This window comes from Corylus avellana, chromosome ca7 (genome assembly GCF_901000735.1).
Source record: "Corylus avellana chromosome ca7, CavTom2PMs-1.0".
Classification (NCBI taxonomy): domain Eukaryota; kingdom Viridiplantae; phylum Streptophyta; class Magnoliopsida; order Fagales; family Betulaceae; genus Corylus; species Corylus avellana.
The window spans coordinates 9438240-9460964 of record NC_081547.1 but is presented as its reverse complement, the minus strand read 5'-3'; the positions used below and the strand labels follow the sequence as shown (position 1 = coordinate 9460964).

Here is a 22725-nt window from a genome sequence, read left to right as displayed (position 1 = left end):
GATAGGGGATTCCAGTGAGTTCCCACTGCCTGCAACCACATATTCTTCTATGTAGGTCCACCATATACTGTTTGTTGTTGGGAGCAGTAACCTCAAACATTCCATCACCAGCGTAGGTTGTAATGCAGTCCATTGCTTCTAAACCAATTGCCTCCATCTTTTGCACAATTCTAGGGCACAACCTACCAGTCAACTTCTAAATCCCTTCTCTCTTAACCTGATACCTCCTCATCAACTTTTTTCTTATCATCTCCAACAATGTCAAAATAGGTTTGTCACGCGCCTTGAGGATGTATGAGTTGAAACACTCACATATATTGTTCACCAACAACTCACACTTTGAATATTCGTTAAACGACGCCCGAGACCACCCACTAGGGTTAATCTTTCTCTAATATTCGTAGGCATCCTTGCTAAGTGTCTTCAATTCTTCCATATGAGCAGTAAACTCATGTTTAGTGTATGCAGACGCTGCAGCCTATAACTTCTCCTTCAAGGTCAATCATTTATACCCCCCTAAGTCCCTAAAGTTGGCATATAGATGCCTAACACAAATTCTATGATCTGACAATGGAAGCACAACCTCCAAAGCTAGCATGAGACCTAACAGAAGAAAAACAATTAATATGTTATAAATAAATATTATTGAATTGTTATGTAAAATTATTGTTCAAAATTAAATGTAACATAACTTACTTTTTGTTTATTTGAAATGAATGTTGGTCTAGAGCCCTGCTCATATAGTCCAAGATCTAACACAAGGGTTTCCAAAAACCATATCCAGGACTCTTTCGTCTCAGTTTCAACAATAGCAAAGGCAATTAGGTTCATATTGTTATTCACATTCCTTCCAACTGCAGCTAAGAGTTGACCCTTGAATGGCCCTTTCAGGAAGCATCCATCCACCCCTATAACATGCCTACAACCCTCTAGAAACCCCTTCTTCATTGCAGCTAGAGAAATATATAGTCGTCCAAATTTTGGAAGCACACTAGGTTTTGGTCTGTCCACCTTCATCATCACACAGCTTCCCTTATTAGTCCTTCTCTATATCTCACAATAATCCCATAGATGACTGTATTGATCTTCAAGCTTACCATATATTTTTTTAAATGCCTTTTTCCTAGCCCTATACATCATACTTGGAATTACATCCACTTTCCATTTGTCATTCACTTCATGTTGTATGACATTCAAGGGCATGTTGGGCTGAATTTTGAACTTCTCGATCAATTTGTTGCTATCCTAGTTGAGTTCACAATTGAGTTCTTGTATTGCCTACCACACACATGTTTCAGGTGCATAGATCTTATTTGAAATGTTTGTTCACCAGGAATCTGCTTTGCATATACACTCAATACCGACACTTCTCATCCTTGCACACCACGATACACTTTCGTCTTTCATTCCTTTTCAACCTAATTTCCTTGCCCCTCATGAGATTGTACTCTTTAACAGCTTCTCTAAATGTTTGTATGTTTGGGAAAGTCATTTTGATGCAACACTGGGTTAACTAGGTCAACTCTGTGAAATTCAAGTGAGTTGGCAGATGTTAATTCACCTTCCTCATCAGTAATAGGTGGTGACTCGAGTATGTCACTTCTAGCCATTTCTAAGTTAAAGTCATCATCATCTACTTCTTCAAATGTTCATTTATTCTTAGGTCCACTTTCGGACCTAACAAAATCACCACTTGGATGGGCCTCATCTTGATTCCCATCTTCTTCATCACATTCTTCCTCATCATCTTCTTCTACATCACCTTGTTGTTCATCATCACCTTCAGTCTCATTATCACCATCACCATCACCATCACGAGTTCTTCCAGCAAAACTAGTTCCAGCACTACTAGTTCCAACTCCACCAGTTCTAGCTCTGTCATCGCCTACATCAAATAAATCTGCATCATCATTGACCTTGTCTTTCCACCAAGGGTCATTGTAATCAGCCCTCCTCCTCTCCTCTTCATCATCATCGTCATCATCCTCTTCATATTCCTCTTCATCACCGTAACCACCCCCAAAACACACAACATATAAATGCACAATAAAATGCCCTTTATAGCAGCCAACCATATACATGACATCGTCATTCGAGGTTATTAAATGCAAACCACCCATTAAATTGTTCTCAGGTTCTCTAAAGTACATTAAATCTCTTGCCTTGTACCCATAATTTTTACAAATATCTACCATTTCAAAAAAAGACAACTGGTCAGGATCATAACTATTACTGTGAACAGTCACTTCTCCACCCACAAACTCACAACCAAAACTCCAGTCGAACCTACCCCCATAACAAACCTCAAACACTAAATTCGACAACATCCTACAAAGTGAATGAATAAAATATATGATGAGCATCTTTACATATATAGAAAAATAATTATATAAATGATGTGCGGCTTTACTTCCAAGTGTTCTTTTTACTTCATACGGTTCACATAAGTCAGAGCAACACAAAGGAGTAAGACAGCACAGTACAAAGGATAATTTTGTTAATTTTCTTTATTCATATTGGCCAACTTTTAGAGTTTTCTAAGATTGAAAGCATTTACAACTAAAGATATTATATATTTGAGAGTTCAGGTACAACATTGTGTTAGAAGATTGGTAGAAGTGGGCAACATTTTAATTTTTTAATACATATTTTACAAATGGGAAATGTGAAAGTCTTATTTCAATTGTTAAATAGATATTGAGTTTTATAAAATAGACATGGACATGACTTTAAATGATGAGTTTCACAATTATCGTAAGGAAATGAGATGATGAACCATTGGAGGGCATTCTTTTTCTTTTTTTTTTTTTTCCTTTCATTAAAGAAAAATAAGGGTTAACATTACATCCCTTTTAATTTTTGGGCCCTAAAAGAAGATTATAATCACTTTTATTGTCAGGTTGGCACACATTGACCTATAATTACTAGCATATTAACAACTATATTTTATCTTTATCATTTGTGGATAGTCTACTAGATTTGGGGACCACTTTTGTTCACACGACATTAGCCTTTACACTCTGGGGACCACTTTTCTTCCCACGAAAACAAACAACTTCACCAAAGCGAAGCTCGTAATAAAGCCAACAAATGCAAATACAATACAATACGACAAACAAAACAATAAATTAACATCACGTACTAAAGGATAACCAAAGAAAAACACCCCTCACTAAAACCCCCCAAATTACCGAAAACCCTAGTTTTTTCCATCTAATTTTTTGTACGGTGCGAATATATGATTTCAAAAGGGAAAACTCTTACCTCGTCGAAATAAATTGTCTCCTTTGTCTATGTCGAGTGGTTGTCGCAAGGTTGTCGCGGAAATGGGTTCTCCAATGTCGCTTTTTCCTATGCTTCTTTGTTCTTCTGCCCTTGACTTCTTGTTGTGTAAAGGGGAAAAAGTAACTAAAGGTTACTTTGTTCATTAGCTTAGGTTGGGTTAATCGTGGGTCAGGTGAAGTCAGGTGTGCGTTTTGGAACTTAAGGATGGAGGGGCATTTTAGGTAGAAAATGGATAGAAGTGATTACGTGTGTCACACGTGATCACAGTTTCGTCAGTCAAAGCGGCTTTGACTGAAGCAATGGCCGAATTGCAAATGTTTGGCAAGTTTGGATGGGTGAATTGCAACAATTGAAACATTAGAAGTCGAATTGAAAATGGCCCCAAACTTTGGGGGGTAAAGTGTAATTTTCCCTTCTTTTTTAAATCTATGATTCTTGAGTTTTTGTTTTGCTTCGGACGTAACCACATTGTTTAATTATTGTGACTACGTTTTCATAACGAGATAAGTTGTTTTAAAAAAAATACGTGTCTTAAACAATAATTTTTGAACAAAGTGAAATTCATATTCCATGTTTCCTATTGTTTTGTGATTTCAAAATAAAGGTTTTTGTTTTAAGTTATGTATTTATGGATTAACATATTCAAACTACTTCTTAAACCAACATAAACACACACGTCAATTATTTTTTATGATTGGTTTAAGGAAATCAATGTAAAATTCTGATAATCTCATATCAAGAGCGTAACCTTGAGATCGTAAAATTGTTTTTAAACATTTTCCCACTTTCAGAAGGCAAACCATTCTCGAAAACGCGAGCGTTGAATTCGACATTGCATGGGTGGCCAAGGACGAATCATGTCCTGTTTGATATAAGATGTTAAATCACCACTTTTCCTAAACGCTTAAGGTAATAGGAAGAGATAAATTTAATTATTAAATCAATACTTAATACTCTCCCTCATGTGTGGACTCAAATTCCATTTTTAATAAGTAATGCTCAACACTTAAAATATTTAATTTAAATGAAAAGTGATTTGACGGAATTAAGGTTTGATTACAGGACCTTTGGCTCTAATACCACTTGATATATGGGCGTGATCCCAGTCCCATTGGTCAGCATGGCTAGACTTTTAGCAAACTTGGGTTTTCCATGAACCAAAAAGTTGGCATGCCCTGTATATTCCACATGACCTAATGGACCCTTCACGTCTAGAACCGAACCTATTGGAAGTGAGTCTAGGTGCTATGACATATTGGGAAACATTGGGTGAAATTTTTTTGAAGTAAATCTTAACCACTAAATCAAAATACCGAGCTTCATCAACGGAACTTGATGGAGTGTAAGCCTACATGCACAACTTGTCATCTATGGCCGTGAACAAAAATATATGCTCACCTACTGGCAAGCCCAAGACTTGATCATCGGATGGAAATGCGAATCGGAAAAGCCGCACGTCATGTGATATATTTTTTTTCTTCATGAGCTTGGTCTTGATTTTCGCACTTGAGATGAGAGCGACGCTTCTCGTTAGTGGTGCAATTTATTTGATCAAAGTGAGGTGGGATATTGTGTTTGACGCGCCATGCACTAAGCTGTTGGGCGAGTCAGAAGAATAACCTGTCATGATCAATTCGTTGATCCAATATTCCTTGAGCATTTTCTTGGCCTTGTCGAAGTGTATGGCGTCGAACTCTTCAATGCAGTCAGTGCCGGCGTTACGGAGAATGTTGTCGGCGCCACCTCGGTGATTGTTGAGGAACCGGGTGCAATCATAGATGTGGTCGTGGATGATGATCCAAGCCGATTTGGCCAAGTTGTGCCTTTTCACCTCGGACATTGATTATGTCTTTGAAGAAGTGTTCATGAAAGGGGATGAGATGCTCTTCTTGAGGGAATGGTTTGCGGCAAACGATGTCTCTAGGTGCTTTTGCTTGGCCATCCATCCATCGGACTGGTTTTCCAATAGCGATGGGTGCTCAAACACGATTCCAATCTCCCCTTGTATGGCTTGCAAAATTTTCACCCAGAACCATCAATTGTTCATCATTCCCATGACATTCCAAATGAGCTTCTCAGGCTAGGTGTTGAGGGCCTCATCCCAAGCTCGAACAACAATCTCCTTGGTTGCAAGCAAATCTAGTACCTCCACCTCCAGTAACTAGAAGCACTAGCACCAGTATTTGCCATACTTGTTAGGTTTCTCTGGATGGTCCAACGCACACACGCGCCACTTCTCTCCACCATCCATGGTGACCTCAACACGTGTCACTTTCCTTCCACCTCCGGAATATGCATAGCCCATCATAGTGTATGGCCTCTGTGTTGGCCACTTTTCCAGCAATAATTTTTTTTTTTTTTTTTTTTTTGAGAAAATAAAAGAATATAGCCAAAAGAGGCATGTTTGGCCCAAGTGGCGAAAGAGGCTAAAAGTTGCCCATATTGTTTTGGCCCCTTGATTGGCCTAGTTTATTTTTCTTGGCCCTTTGTTGGCCCATTATTTGATTTTTTGGCCTTTGTGGTATTGTTTGAAAATCCAGGCCCGGCCTTTGTGGTATGATACAAACCTAGGCCCATTTTAGCCCACAATTGGCTCCAATTTCAAGCCCATAGTTGGCCCATTTCAGCCAAAAGTTGTTGATGTTTAAATCTCGGCCATAGTAGCAGAAGTTCATGTTCAAGAGCTGTCGATGTTTCAAAATCCGGTGCCATCAACTCTAGTCAGTTCCCTCGGCCACCCCCAACTGCAACAAGATTCCTGCCTTCATCGTCGATTAAGGAACAAACTCAAGATTTTACAAGTTTCCACCTTGAGTTTGAGGGGGAATGTTAGAGAATATATCAACTTGTCCCACATTGCTCAAGTGTGGAGAAGTTTTAGTTATTAGCTTATACAAATAAGCCTTTATGTTTGTCCCACATTACTAAGGAATGAAATGTGAGACAATATATATATATATATATAAGCTAATGACAAAACATACAGTTGAGGGCAGAAGAGATACAATACCACACCTATGGCAACCCCCACCCACGGGTGTTTACAGGGCTAACTAGGATGTGGCTATCAACACCAGGCTCCAACGAATGGGCGTCGGGGTGGTAGTCCGGGATTATCAGGGGCAGGTTTGCGCAGCCCAAAGCAAAATGATAGATGTCGCCCATGACCCTACTACAGCGGAAGCCATCGTTGCACTTCATGCTGCAAAACTATGTCGTGACCTTGGACTGCTTGCAGTTGTGTTGGAGGTAGACTCAATGGTGATTGTTAAGGCTATTGTCGACGTTGATTCGAACTGGCCGCGATATGGGCACATTGTGGATGACATAAAAAAGGTGCTTCGAACTCTAAGGAGCTGGACAATTTAACGTACCCATAGAGAGGCAAACTCAGCAGCGCATGGACTAGCAAAAGAAGCTACCAAACATGCCTTAGATAGCATTTGGGTAGAAGAAGTCCCAAGTAGCATTTTCGCAATGATTTTTTTAGAGCTCAGTGCTCTATTATTGTAGAGTTGCAGCTCTGTCATTTTGACAAATTCTTATGAATGAAGATTGATTCTTTTGTTAAAAAAAAAAAAAAAAAGGAATGAAACCCATTCCTCATGTCCTTTTAATAAATAGATAGCCCTCTTATGTATTCAAATGATTCAATAAAAGCAAGATGTATCTTATAAGGATTTGTGTGTAGATGTGAAGGTGCATAGGATGATCACACTATTATAAGTGTGGTCATATCCACACCAAATTGTATAATATATACAGGAAGGTAATATAACTTCCAGTGGAGGTAACCGGTCAAGAGATATAACTCTTGGTCAAGAGTTAAGTTGGGACTCTATAAATAGAGTCCTAGGAGAACACAAACACTATCTCAATATTACGTACATTGGTTTTGTTACGTACAGAATGTGTGTTCAAGTTCTCTTGATCTCCGTAGGATTTCCACCTTAACAGGAGAAATCCTTCCTGAGATTAATTATACAAGATCCTACGATCTTTTAGAATCTAACAGTGGCATCAGAGCCAGGTTATGGAAGATCAAGAGAATTTGAAGCAAGAATTTGAAATTGCTTCATCCATTGGTTCTTCTTATGAACGTGAATTAAGTTATTTGAAGTTTATATCTTCAAATTGCAATTATATGTATATATATAATTGATCTGTTCGGATGCATATACACGCAACTAATCTGTGATAAGAAACAGATTCGAACAGATTTGAATATGGTTTTATAATTTGATTTGGTTAAAATCAATGGATGCCATCGCAAGTAATCTGTGCAAACAGATTCAATCACGGTTTAATATTTGATTTGGTTAAAATCAAACATTACATGCGTCTGGTCTAATGGTTAAGATTCTGCGGGGTTAAGTTTCTGCGAAGGAGAACTGTAGAAGGCACCGGTTTGGGAAAAGGAAGATATTGTGTGGAAGGAAATGGCAGAGGAAAGATCGCGAAGAAGCGCACAAGGTTTTGGATTCCAAAGAGGGAGAGGAAAGGAGGGGAAAAGAATCGCTGAAAACAACTGTAAGAGAAAGGGTTTTGAGTGCGTTGCTCTCTCTCTCTCTCGTTCTCTCATTGTTTTGCGTTTTGGGTTTTGCGAACGAAGGAATCGGCGAAGAGATCTGTGGATTTCAGCGGAGATAACTGAAACCCTCTATATTCTTCAATTTATTGTGTGTTTTTGTTCTTGTTTCTTGTTTGGATTCTGGTAAAAGTATGGGCTGGAAAACCCTAGCGAATGCGAGGGATGGCAACGTTCCTGCCGCAGGATCTAACCGGGCTAGAGGAAAATGTGGATTGCGAGGAAGAAGGCACTGGATCAGTGCGCAAATTGGATAATGGTTTATTAGTTGATTTCGTTAAAATCAATCAAAGAAAGCGCCTCGCCTGATGGTAGGCTTTGCAGAGAAGAATTTTGAAGATGGGAGGCATCGTTTCGATCCCTCACAGGGTCGGTTGTTATATGATTTTCTTAACAAAAGTTTTGAAGATGAAAAGGCACCGGTACAACTCGAACTCGCACCCTTCGAGTCAAGGAGGCAGTGCCTGAACCACTAGGCCGAAAAATATTCTCTTGTGAAATTGTCACTTGCATAATTATTAAACGATTTCAGAAGAAGAAGATCCGGATAGAGTAGACAGATTGCAGGAAGAGATTTTTGGAGAAAAATCCCTAACATACCCGAACAACACCATTTCAAGCGCAACTGCCAAAGAACGTTCCAGCACTGCTGGAAATGATGCCGTCCCAGTCAAAGGAGATGACGTCGTTTCAAAGCTGAAGCAGGTCCAATCCAAGCCTGATCCAAACGACACCGTTTCGGTGTGAAACGATACCGGTCTATGGATCCAGGAGCCCCGCTACAAACCAGCCCAACAACTCTTCCAATCGGGTCCAAAGTGGAAGCAAACAGCTCGTAAGTCAACCCTGAAAGCCCAAGCCCAGAAAGAGAAAGCTCAAGTCCGACAAATTGATGTTTTTCGGCCCAATTCTTGGAATTTCCCAAACCCGAACCGTTATCCACTAACGCACCCGAATCCGCGCCCCAAACCGGAGTTTAACCTGTACTACATAGCCTAGCCAAGAAGCCGAGCCACATGGCACGCCAAGGAGCCATCTGCATGCGCATGTCCGTTTCGCGCCAGTCCAATTCGCCCAGGTCATCCAATTCACCTGAACCGGTAGATTCAAGTTTGGTAATTTTGCTCGATCAGGCTCGTTTTAACTCCGCTTTGATTAGTTTAAAAACCGTTGGAAAGTTTATTCGAAGGGCTACAGCTCTACTGGTTTATGTAGATGGTACAAAATTTACTATTTTGAGAGAAGATTGATAGAAAATAGGGATGCTATTTTTCTTCAGAATACCAACTAAATTACTCCTATGGAAATGATCTGACTTTCAGAAAATGTAGATCCTCAATGTCAAGAACTACAAAATACTTCATTACAAGATGATCAAGACACATATGTTCAAAACAATGGGAGTAAAAGAAAGTTTAATGATCAATCATTTGTGGATGCAAGTGATGGAAACAGTGGGAGTAAGAGATAATGGCAACCGTCAAGTATACTCAGAGATCATTATGTTCTGAGTGATAATGACACAGTGGTATTTGAAGTTCCACCAAGTCATACTAGAAATAGGATATGAGATGAGTTTGTTAAATCACTGTGTTTACACATAGAGGTGCCAAGATAAGTTAACAACATAGCCATTATATGTTAATGGTATATTGTTAGCTGGTAATTGTCCAGATATGATGAATGAAATAAAAGGTATTCTGAAGATCCAAATTTGTAATGAAAGACATGGGTAATGATACTCATGTTCTTGGTACAAGGAATTCTGGCTATAAAGATTCTGGATTATTGTTTTTGGATTGAAGATTATCTGGATAAAGTGTTCAAAAGGTACAATTTGGAGAATTGTAAAGTTTTGAGCACACTTGTCTGCGAAGGGCAAAGAGACTATGTGCTCTAGAAATGAGGAATAAATAACAAAGAAATGAAAATGTCCCCTATGCCCAGGCTATGGGCATCCTCATGTATGTTATGACAAGTATTAGACATGATATTTGTCATGCAGTTGGATTGATAAGTATGTTTCAAATTCAATCCAATTAGAGTGCATTGACAGGCAATGAAACAAATACAGTGATATTTGCATGGCACCAAGGTATGAAATTGTGTATTGGGCTAAGTGATTTTGACTTTATTGCTTGTAGTGATGCAGGTTTTGCAGGTTATGTAGATGATAAAAAATTTTACAAGTGAATGCATATTCCTATTTGGTAGAATGGTTGTTTCTTGGTTTGAGAAAGAAACAAGGTTGTGTTGCAGAGTTCACAGTGGAGCTTAGTACATTGCATGCAGCACAAAGGTAAGTAATTTGGTCTGGATTTAAGTTTTGTCGACAGTTTAATTTAGGTATACCTAGTAGACCAATAAATGTGTTTTGTTATAATAAGTCTGCTATCTCTTTAATAAAAAGTGGAGCACATAGTTCCAATAACAAACACATTTATAAAAGTTATCACTATATTCAAGATATAGTGGAGAAAGGTGAAATAAAGGTTGAATTTATTTCATCAATAGAGATGGTAGCCGATCCTATGACCAAGGGGTTGCCTTTGGATGAATTCAGAGGGCATGTAGCAACAATGGGATTGAAATACACCTAGGTGAAAGCTACATGGGTTGATGCATAGTCAGAAGGATCCGGGGACGCCTGGAAGAATGATTTTATGCACTTCTGCCTAATGGGGAAATAATTGGTCAATTAAGGGCAGATGACACTAATGAGGTACGGATATTACATCTCACATAAATGTAAAGTCCACTGAAAGGCATTATGTTGAGATTGAGTAGTATCTATGCTTAGAAGGTGTAAAAAGACGCTAATAAGGTGTATCAAGAAAAACCATAGGAATAATGGCTTTAAAGGAAGTACTTGATCAAAAATTTAGCGCAGGTCGACACATGGTTTTGTGTACGACTGAAGTCGTTAATTATGGAATGGGTGTGGACTATACTCCCAACCATGGAGAATTGATGCCATTCGTTTGAGAGATAGCGAAATGAAGTCATCCCTAATATACTATTGGTAAGGAAGTATATGATAAAGGATGCGGTCAGATAAGATGACAAAAACGTGTGCACGTATAGCCATGTCATGATCTGACACCAATCTGTAGGTTTTACAGATGAGAGTTGGCATGGGGCAAAATTATTACTTCCATGGTAATCATGCTTAACTAATGGTAAAAACGGCATAATCAAAAGGATTCAGGGAACGCCTGAATGAATGATGGTATGCGTTTCTTTTGCCTTATTAAATGTAATAAACATTCTTGGGCGAATGACACTTGTGAATAACAGACATTATAAACTGACATAAATGTAAAGTCCACTTAAAGGCATTATGTTAAATTTGGTATAATATCTATATTCTGATAGTCATCGGAAAGAAGTGTCAATGTAAATCTCAAATAAGGATAACCTTGGAGATAAGAAATTGAATGAAAAATTCAATACAAGTTTACATATGGTTACTATGTAAAAATCATTAATTGTAGTTTGGGTGTGGACTGTATTTCCAACTAAGGATAATTAATGTTATTTGCTTAGATTATATAGCAAAGTAAAGTCACCACTAGTATGCCGTCAGTAAGACACATATGGTAAAAATGTGCAATCAGATGAAATAACATAAGTGTGTACACATCAAAGATGTTATGATCTGATTATTGTCTGCAAGCGTTAGTAGATAAAGAGTTGACATGTTTTATGGTACCAAAGGTAAACATGTATAACTAGGGTTTTATTACCAATCATAATAGTATGATTAAGTGGGAGATGAAGGTGCATAGGATGATCACACTATTATAAGTGTGGTCATATCCACACCAAATTGTATAATATATACAGGAAGGTAATATAACTTCCAGTGGAGGTAACCGGTCAAGAGACATAACTCTTGGTCAAGAGTTAAGTTGGGACTCTATAAATAAAGTCCTAGGAGAACACAAACATTATCTCAATATTACGTACATTGGTTTTGTTACGCAGAGAATGTGGGTTCAAGTTCTCTTGATCTCCATAGGATTTCCACCTTAACAGGAGAAATCCTTCCTGAGATTAATTATACAAGATCCTACGATCGTTCAGAATCTAACAAGATGTAGGCAAATGCTAAACCACTTTAATTTGTTGTCTCTTTTATTATTTCTTATATTATGTATTTTTACAACCTTGACTTTATCAATTCACCCCACATTTAAATTAAATATTTCACGTGTTAAGCATCAGCTATTAAAATGGAGTTTGAACCCACGCGTGAAGGGAAGTGTTCGAGTAATGATTAAGTGATTAAATTTATCTCTTCCTATCAGCTTAAACTTTTGGGACAAGTGGTGATTTAACATGGTATCAGATTCAAAGGCCATGCGATCGAACCTTGAATCCATCAAATTACTCCCATTTAAATTAAATATTTCATGTGTTGGGCTTCACCTATTAAAAGTAATGAAACCAAATATTTTCATATTCAATAAGTAATGTCAATATCTTCAACCCAGCTATTTTGTTTTTCTTGCAAGAACAATAAATGAATTTACTGACAAAAAAAAAATGAAAAAGAGAAAGAGGACTCTTTTAAAAAATGAAAGAGAAATAAATAGTCCCCCATATAAACCATATTTAATAATTTCAAAAATAGTTTCAATTATTTTTCTTTGCCCTAGTACCAATTAATAAATTTAACTAGTCCTCCATTTTTTCACAAGGCAAAAAGTATTTTTATTTTTTGGATAATTAAAACATTTATTTATTAATGCTAAAAAATTTGGTCCAACATAAGTGCAATCTAAACCTTAAGACTATTTTCACTTTGCTATGTACGTTAGGGTCCCATATGCTACAAACATTTTATCCACTTTGGTTAATCTTTAGTCTTTACCATTCAATGATTTCTTGCAAAAAAAAATTAAAAAAAAAATGAGAATATCATGATTAACCAACCAAGAATACCCTTTTGCAGGATTGTGTTATTCTTTAGGGTTGTTTGCTTATGGTTTCCCTCTTTGTTGTTGTACTATCCTTTTCGTTTTCTTTAATCTCAGGTTTCGTTTATTTCAACGTAAAATATTTAAAAATATGTTTTCTAATTTTTTAGTATTTAGTACGATTGAAAATCAAGATCAAAATGAGAACATTTCGATTGACTAGGAAAATCTTCTTTAATTTTCGTAAAATGGTTTTCCTTTTTAAAAATTGTAAACTATATTTCGAGTTTGAGCTTTTCCTTACCAAATTGCCAGAGTTCGCCAAACCACCATCGGACCTCTGCCAAACCACTATCTGAGGTTGTCGAAATTAAAGTCGCCAGTTGTTTTCTACCATTGCTTATTTTTCGTATGAGCAAAATATCGAAAAATATTTTCAGAGTTTTTTTTTTTAATAATGATTTCGTTGAAACATTTTACGTCAAAACAAACGGAGCCTTTAGTTAATTAATTTGAAACTAGATAAAGGTGGCCAAACCAGTAAAATTATTTTGACAAGAGTAATGTTATACTGTCTTTTTGTCCTCTAAAGTTGATGTAACTTTTAAAATAATTATTAAATTTAGGATGTATCATTTTTAAATTTTAATTTAACAATAATTTTAGAAAGTATATCAATTTTGAAAGATAAAGGATAAAAAGATAAATAAAAAATAAAATACAATAAAATTCACCGACACATGCAATGCACGAGAGATGTAGCTATAGTGGGTCATTGCCCCTGTCTGAGGGTCACCGTCAGCACCATTGTCATTATGGAAAGAAAATGGTGGTCTCCAACACTACATTTCAAAAGACAACTACCAAATCAAAGGGCATTGTCTTCTGTGGGGACAATATCTGCAGCCTTGATTGGATTATAATAAATGAGGCAATTATAATACAACTATTGTGCATAATTGCCTCATTCAGACTTAGCCCAATCAAGCATGTTATACAGAAAGAGAGAGAAAGAGAGAAAGATCAAAGTCCTTTTCATTAATTTCTCTAGGGTTGAAAACTAACATAATCAAACCTCTTCTTATATAGAGATCAAAGTCCTTTTTCATTTATCTGGGGTTGAAAATCAGAAATGTTACGGTTTTTCATAGTATTATGTTCTCTTGATTCTATATAAATAAAAAAATTTACCTCACTCGTCTTTTATATATATTTTTTATAAAATAATATTCACGTAAGATTACAGAACAATAAGAGAAACCGTAACATTCCTCGTTGAGAATTTAGTGCCTCAAAATCACTAATTATAGCATCATTAATTCAATAATCATCAAATTCATTAACTTTAATACAATTGGCTATTTTTTCTTGGTTAAAATACATGATAGAGATAAAGCTCTCAGCCCTTTTTTCTTTCTTTGATCAGGACCCAGATTTGAGACCAAGGTACAACACATAATAAAGGAATTGTACATGCAACTTGGATATTCAATTTATATTTCTTTATTTTTTGAATTGTGGCGACCACACATAAGGAGGTACCAACCATCTATTCACCCTTTGAAGGGGCGGTCGGCCAACCCATGGATATGGTTGAGGTGAAACAACCACCATTCAAATGGTGAAGGGATGGTCGAATCACCCCAATCATTCTCATGGGAGTGGTGACAACTCCTTGAGTTTTTAGGGGGTGGTCGGCCAACCCCGATCATATTCTTGGGGTGGCCGATTCACTTTAATGACACTCCTATGGTGACCAACCACCCTCTAGAATGGTCGTCCAGTTATTAACTTTTTTTTGTTTTACTATTTTATTACTTGGTTAAATCCAGCCGCTCATCTTGAATGAATGGTCTGAATCTTGTATTTACTCTCTCCAAACATTTCCAGTGCATTAAATGATAAAATATTCCAAAGCCATGCACTTGTACCATGTAGTTTGATCACATTATGCATGTGGGGCATCAAAACAGAATTCCCAATTTGCCTGGCACAAAAATAGTTGCAACTTAATAATACTTAAAAGAGCGTTTTTCTTCGGTGGGGTTGAGTAAGACTAAGGCTCAATCGAATTTGAGGAAGTATTTGCGATTCTCATTGTATAAGTCCTTCTTGTACGGCTCTCAGCGAGTAAGTACTACTATAGTCACCCCAGGTAAAATAAGCCACAATTGATCTCCCCGGCTTATCATTTTGCTAAAAATAAAAAATTCTTAACTCTTAAAATTGATCATAAAAAGGTCCAGAGAGTCCCACACTAGGAGAAACCATTGCATAGACTAGCCTCCTGCCCTCTAGTCCATTTTGTCACCTATGTTATGATTGGAAGTCTGACTTAACTCTAAACATAAATGAAGCAATATTAATATAACCAATTTGTAACATTTTTCAAACATTAAACAACCATATCCAGTACGTACCAAAAATGCTTTGAAAGAATCATTTCCTCAATCAACTGAAAAGAAGTCGAGGCAAGGCATTCCCTTATCATAAACAATGCAAAAGTATTTCATCAGTCTTTCAACACTCTTTGGAACAGTCCATTTCACGCTCTCTTTCATATCCCCCACCAACGCATAACTCTCAAGAGTGTCTCTTTTAAGTGTAAATATGCTGCCTTTTGCTTGATCATTTCCAGTGGCCTTTAATCACCCATGTCAACCAAAACTATTCCATTTGAATTCTCAAAGTTCTGCAAACTTCAGAGCTTAGTCTCAGCAAAAGAACAATTTTTGGGTTCTTCCTACCTAACCCATTCGTGTACTTTCACCATACCTTCTTCTCATTACTTTGGTGATACTGTATGTGGGTCTGCTTTTGTAGTTAATTTTAACGTTAGCACAGTTGTTCCTTAAAGTTACACTCATATTTTGCGTACGGGTTTATTTCAGTTTTCACTTCTTTCTCTTAAATTTTCCTCTTTTTTCAGTTGGATGGCTGAGTAAGAGCTTACAGATCTTAAGAATTCATCTCCAATTTCCTTGGAAGTGAAATGGGGAGGCAGCTGATTCTCCTGCTGATGAAAATATATTTGACACTTGGTGCTATGCAAGTTCATGGATCTGCAGGTAATGTGTTTGATTTTTTGTGTTCTGAGCTGGGTTTCATATTGAATTATGCTCGATCCACATATTTGTTGGATAGAGTACATGTAGAACTCGCAAATTTGCACTGGATCTGTCTCTGGCTTGCTTAGGATTACTGTTTCTGTGATCAAGTAGAGGAAAGCTGATTTATGTTAATTTTGTTGTAGAATGTCTTTAAATTTATATGTTAAACTTACACATTTCGAATTGGACGGTGAATTACCACAGTAGAAATCTGCATTTCATGATACTTACAACGTGGCTTTGTAATGACCATGACTAAATTATGCTTGGTTTATTTTATAAGGTTTACTAGTTGATTAATTTTATGCTGTTTCCTGGACAAATTTTCAACTGGTCACATTTTGGTGATTTTTAATTCTTGAATATTATATGTGTAAGGTAGCCCCATATTTCGCATTAACTGCATATTTTTAATTGAAACTTGATGTTAGATTTAAATTATTGACCAATATTCCTCAACTTTCCTTTCTGATTTAAATTATTGACCAATATAGTATAAGCATTCACATAGAGGGATTGCCACTTTTCCATTTTTCCTTTGTGATGATGTTTCTCTAATGATGCAGTACCACTTCCATCACCACCAAGGAGACTGCCGCGAAAACCGCCAACACCCAATCCTTTCATACCAGGCCAACTACCATCCAGGGTACCAGGTGAACCTTGCAAAATGAGTTCTTAATTTAGTCATTGACAAAAAATTTACATCTCTAGATGCTGGAATTACTTGTTTAAGTTTCAAATAGTGCTAGCATATGTCAGAATAATACTTAAAATGATTAAGTTCAACCTTTCCCATCAACTTTGGCTTTTGGGACAAGTAATAGCTTGCCATGGTATTAAAACATGTGATCTTGAGTTCAAACATTGTCTCCATTCTATGCCTTCAATTCGAAGTTAAAAAATTCCGCTTGCGATAAAAGGTAGCTCATTGATATGTTCCTTTCCTGATTCCTTATTGTCATATATTTTCTCATGATTTAGGAGAGCAGATACTGAAATCACCATGTTCTTCTCTTGATATGTTTGAGTACAACATTTCATGGTATCCATGTAAAGGAGGAACCAAATTTTTAGGTTGAATGAAATTAAGCAACATGTTAAGTATGTAGCAATATTTCTTTAGAGTTGGTCAGTGAACATGTATGAAACCTTGAAAATAATTCATTGTTAAATGACCCTGTTTCAATGTGATGTTACAGACCATGGTGTCACTGCTGCATCAAATCCTCTCAGTTATGGCAGGAAAAGACATGGCAAGCTAGTTAGTTCACCTCACAACAAAGCATTGCCTAATTCATCACCTGTGAATCACTCTCCATCTAAAGGTAATTGGAGTGCGATACAGATTTTTTATTTTCTAACTTTCAAGGTCGGAAGAAGAATTTCTTATATATGCAGAAATATCAAAATTTAAAATGTCTTTTCCTGTTGTAGCAACTCCTCAACATGATCTGGTTCGGCATTCAAGTATTGCACTTCCACCTTCTATGTCATTCTCAGGAGGTCCTGGAAAGAAATGGGTGCATGGTCCTGCATCTCCCCCTTCAATCTCATTTCATAAACATTATCATGCAAGAAAAAAGTTCAACTCTGCTCCAGAACCATCTTATCTGATACATCCACCCACTTACAGCCAGCAAGGTTTGATTCTCCAATTGGAAATAGCTTAAATTAGTTAATTACAAATTCTTTAATTTTGAAGATGAAATCTTTAAATTTATTTTTGTATCTTCTGCAAAATGTAATGTGAAAATTACAGGCCCTTCAGTCTCCCCATTCCAATCTCCCTATCCTTCATCAATAAGCAAGGATTTTCCTGCTCCTGCACCATCACCAACAATACTATCAAGGCACGTCAACAGTATGAGAAAGCTCACTTTAGTCTGTTGCTTATAACCTTGCAGTTATCTTTGGATTGTTTAGTTAAATAAAATTACCTGACAATGACCATGTTTTGTGTTTGCAAGTGCCCATTCTTCCGCCAAAAATTTCTCCTTTGGGTTCTACCCTAAGGAATACAAAGACCCCACCACCCTTACCACTTCTGACTCTACCACCTCCACCTCCTAATGAAGGTACTGAAGCATCTAACTCTCACTGGTTTATATCTAAATAGCATTATTATCAGAATTAGAAAGTAATCACACTATTATCATTATAACAACTATTAATTATGTTTGATATTCCTCCCTGTAGATTGTACATCTATGACATGCACAGAGCCTTTAACATATGCACCTCCAGGGGCACCCTGTGCTTGTGTGTGGCCAATTGAAGTTAAACTCCGCCTTAGCGTTGCAATATACAAGTTCTTCTCTTTGGTTTCAGAGCTTGCTGAGGAAATCGCTGCTAGTATTTCACTAAACCGTAGCCAAGTTCGCATTATGGGAGCAGACGCAGCTAGTCAGCAGCTAGAGAGAACCAGTGTCCTCATCAACCTAGTGCCTAAAGGACTGAAATTCAATGATACTACTTCGTTTTCTATTTATGAGAAATTCTGGCACCGGCAGGTTTCAATCAAGGCTTCAGTTTTTGGTGCATACGAAATACTCTATGTTCACTATCCAGGTTAATTTTGTTCCTCAGCTTCATGTTTTTGGAAAACTTCAAGTAAAATCTCTTCTTAAAATTCATTTTGATAACAGAAACTTCAAATTTTTAAATTTTTAGGGCATTTGAAGCTTGATAACTTCAGCCATTTTTTATTATTAAAGTGATTCGTCAGTGCAGTACGTATTCACCACCTGCTAAAGCAGTTTTATGTGGGAATTTTGTAACTTGCACTTTTCTTTTTGTTCAATTATGAAGGTACAAAGCCCGGTGTTAAAGATGGCATCCAAGTGCCCATTGTATCATTCTTAGAAGTTGTTTTCAATCACTTGTTTTTTTTTTTCTTCTGTTTTTTGGTAATTTTGACTTTCATGTATCTGAAGTTTTACTTCTGAATCTCTTATGCTTAAGCAGGTCTTCCCCCGTCTCCCCCTTCAGCACCTTCTAGCATTTCAGCAATAGATGATGGACCATATGCTGGCCACGAGAACAATGGAAGGATAATAAAACCTCTAGGAGTTGCTGTGCCCAGGAGAAAAAAAAATGGACTTGGTGGAAGCATGATTATTGTAATCGTACTGTCATCTTTCACTGCCTTCATTATATGTGTTGGACTCGCTTGCCTTTTGCTGTTGAAATGTGGTTATGGTGCTCAACGTTCTAAACAAATTCCACATGCTTTAATATCCTCGCCTAAAAAGTCATCAGGTACTGCATTTTACCAAATTCTTTGGACTGTATAGACCGTCCACTAATCATGTATCTTGAACCCAGTAATTATTTCTTGAAGTTCTTGTGTCTTTGGTAAAATTTAAGCATCATCTAAATAAATTCCCTATGCAAATTCGATCTTTTGAGTTGAATTACTATCAAGATCATTGCAAATGATAGTCTTCATTTCTTGTCTCCATGATATTTTCTATTCAGCTCTCAAGTTCTGGTCTAGCATACATTGTAGTGAAGTCATACTATTGCTATAAAGCAAGCTCTAATGTGATCTTTGTACATTTTTCTTAATAACGAGAAAAAAAAACAAAAAAAAAAATGAAAGAGGAGAGTCAACCACATAAATTTTCTAGTTTGAGATTGTGCAGAGTTCACTTAAAGTAATATATATCTAAACTCAGCAGGGGCAGCCAGGTCTCTGATGTTTGGAAGCATGCGTGGTTCTGCATCAATGTCTTATAGTTCTGGCACACTAACATATATAGGAACTGCTAAGACCTTCACTTTGAATGACATAGAGAGAGCCACCAATAACTTTGATCCTTCAACAATACTTGGAGAAGGTGGATTTGGGCTTGTTTACAGTGGCATTTTAGATGATGGGAAGGAGGTGGCTGTGAAGCTTCTCAAGAGAGATGATCAGCATGGCAGCCGTGAGTTCTTGGCAGAAGTTGAGATGCTTAGCCGTCTGCACCACCGAAATTTAGTTAAATTGATTGGTATATGCACAGAGCATCAGGCTCGCTGCCTAGTATATGAACTAGTTCCAAATGGAAGGGTCGAATCCCACTTACATGGTAAGTAGAAGCTCAACAAATTTCCATTTTCCAATGCTTCACACTAGTCTGGTTGAAGTGCCAGATATTTATGGCATTTACATTATGAGCTTCTTTAAGGTGTGACATTCTGAATGCATTTGTTTTGTGTACTTCCAGGTGCTGACAAGAAAATTGATCCGCTTGACTGGGATGCTCGGATGAAGATTGCCCTTGGTGCAGCTCGGGGCTTAGCCTATCTGCATGAAGACTCAAACCCACGTGTTATACATAGAGACTTCAAGTCCAGCAACATCCTATTGGAAGACGATTTTACACCTAAGGTTTCAGATTTTGGATTGGCTAGAACTGCATTAGACGAGGGAAACAAACATATCTCGACACATGTTATGGGAACTTTTGGGTATGAACTCCATTTCTCTTATGCATCATAAATAATCCATGTTTTTGTGGTCATTCTAATCTATTTGATCTGTATCTTTATCCTTCCCTGACAAATGTAGTTTCTTCATGCCGGTGTTTGATTATTAGTTTGCCTTTCCAAATTGGATATCCTGTCTATTTTATCCTACTCTAAATCTTGTTTGCAGTTACTTAGCTCCGGAGTATGCAATGACCGGACATCTTCTTGTGAAAAGTGACGTTTACAGCTATGGTGTAGTACTCCTTGAGCTGCTAACAGGAAGAAAGCCTGTAGACTTGTCGCAGCCACCGGGTCAAGAAAATCTAGTTGCTTGGGCCCGTCCACTTCTAACAAGCGAGGAGGGATTAGAAACAATCATTGATCCAGCTATAAAGTCAAATATTTCAATCAATAGTGTAGCTAAAGCAGCAGCTATTGCATCTATGTGTGTGCAACCAGAAGTGTCTCACCGCCCTTTCATGGGTGAAGTTGTTCAGGCCTTGAAGCTAGTATGCAATGAGTTTGATGAAACACATGATCTGGGGTCAAGAACTTGCAGTCAAGAGGATCTTTTGATTGATTTAGATAGTAAGAGTAAGAAAGTTTCAAGTGAGATTGTGGAAATCTCACACGCCCATCAACCACTTTCTGGCTATGATTCTAGCCATGACACCAAGATAGCATTATCAGCATCAGATTTGTTGAGTACATCTGTGGGACTTGAGGGTCAAGAATTCGAGTCTTTCAGGAGACAATCCACTTCAGGGCCTCTGAGGGTGGGGAGGAAAAGGCAGTTTTGGCAGAGATTAAGAAGTTTGTCAGGAGGCAGCATGAGTGAGCATGGGGTTGCATTGAAATTATGGCCAGAATCTCATTAGCTCCTGCTGAAGCCCCATCGATGTACAATTGCAATCTCTTCCATACAAGATTGGAGTTTGCTTTCATGGACAAGAAGAGCAAGGTCTAGACTTGCATTACATGCTGTTGTGAAAATAGTTGGTCTGGTCTTGAATAAAATGCTGACGACCAAATGGTTGCTTTCATGGACAAGATCAAGGTCTAGACTTATATAACATATCCTGGCGCCCATATCAGCAATGAAGTTAGGTGTGGCAGTGAAAAATTCCAAAATGCAAAACAAAATTTGGATACGTTATTTCAACCCCATTGAATCTCTTGGATGTTTGTGGAGGTCTGGTCTTGAATAAATCATCCACATCTGCTCCTTCTTGGTACAGTTCTTGGAGTTGCTTGCTGTCTTCTTTGAAACGTTAAAGCTTTATATATATATATATATATATATATATATATTAGGCTCCTTTGGCCAAGGAACCAAAAAGTTTGAGGTTGTAATATATAAATTCTATTAGATTTCGAGCCTGTTTGGGATTGCGTTTGAGAATTAAGTCAAAAAATGTTTTTTGGCAAAAGCTTCATTTTTAAGTTCTTGTCAAAAGTATGTTTTGGCAATTTTTAGGTTTTTTGGACCCCTAAAAGCGCTTTCAATTTTTTTTTACCAAACAGGTACTTTTTTTCAAACGAACTTTTTGAATGTTAAACACACTTTTATATCTCTCAAATGCACACCCAAACATGCCTTTGTTAGCTGCTTGATGTAGTACTTCTAGTAGTTTTGCATATAGATTTTAATTCTGCATTATCAATCTTTGGAACTATGAAGCCTAATTGGCCACTTAATGAAACAGAGTTTCAAATACATTTTGGGAAGGCCATTCTTTCCAATTCTTCTCAACTTTTTTTCTCATTTTTAGTTGATTTGACACCATTAACACTTAACTCAACTCAAAAAATTTTTACTTTATTCAAAATTTTCCGTTCTCCAAACAACCAAAACATAATCTCAACTTTTTTTTTCTTTTTTTTTTTTCTCTTTTTTAGTGGATTTGACATTACTAACACTCAACTCAACTCGAATTTTCAACTTTATTCAAAGTTTTATATTCTTCAAACAACTCAAACATAATCTTAACTATTTTTTCTCTTCGATATTCACAATTTTGAATTCAGTTCAATAGAATAGAAAAAAATCGCAAATCCAAACGAGTCCAAAAATGTAACACCCACACCCTGCACTAAAATAGGATTCAAGAGTCTTCGGCTTATGGGCCTCATCACTGGACTTCCAAATGTTCTGGACCCGGCCCCATGCTTCGTATCTTCCTCCAATAATTGAAGTGTCCAGTTCCTCCATCAGCGTCATCTCACCCATTTATGATCAACACCTCCCTTTTGCAGGCGCCGGGAATCCACAATCAGGAATCAAAGCAGTAGTCTGGACTCAGGCGGTTTGTCAAAAATCTGACATGAAGGAACAAGACTTTCGGCGAATCCATGGAGCCCC

The 22725-nt window shown here is 37.2% G+C and overlaps 1 protein-coding gene and 1 pseudogene across 4 annotated transcripts; one reads left to right on the top strand and one right to left on the bottom strand.

Annotated features, from left to right (window-relative positions):
- Positions 1-1649: 1649 nt before the first annotated feature.
- On the bottom strand, positions 1650-5593 carry LOC132187838 (nitrate reductase [NAD(P)H]-like; annotated as a pseudogene).
- Positions 5594-15334: 9741 nt separating this feature from the next.
- On the top strand, positions 15335-22080 carry LOC132188448 (receptor-like serine/threonine-protein kinase ALE2). Of its 4 annotated transcripts, none has more exons than XM_059602899.1 (12): positions 15335-15555; positions 15725-15863; positions 16472-16561; positions 17108-17233; positions 17343-17549; positions 17668-17769; positions 17876-17983; positions 18105-18476; positions 18873-19166; positions 19586-19981; positions 20120-20363; positions 20551-22080. In XM_059602899.1, the coding sequence occupies exons 2-12, from the start codon at positions 15788-15790 to the stop codon at positions 21239-21241; spliced, it is 2706 nt and encodes a 901-aa protein (XP_059458882.1). In that variant the 5' UTR covers positions 15335-15555; positions 15725-15787; the 3' UTR covers positions 21242-22080. The 4 variants fall into 4 exon arrangements, with proteins under 4 accessions (XP_059458882.1, XP_059458884.1, XP_059458881.1 ...); XM_059602901.1 differs by having other exon boundaries at positions 15335-15596; positions 19589-19981; XM_059602898.1 differs by having other exon boundaries at positions 15335-15596.
- The last annotated feature ends 645 nt before the right edge of the window (positions 22081-22725 follow it).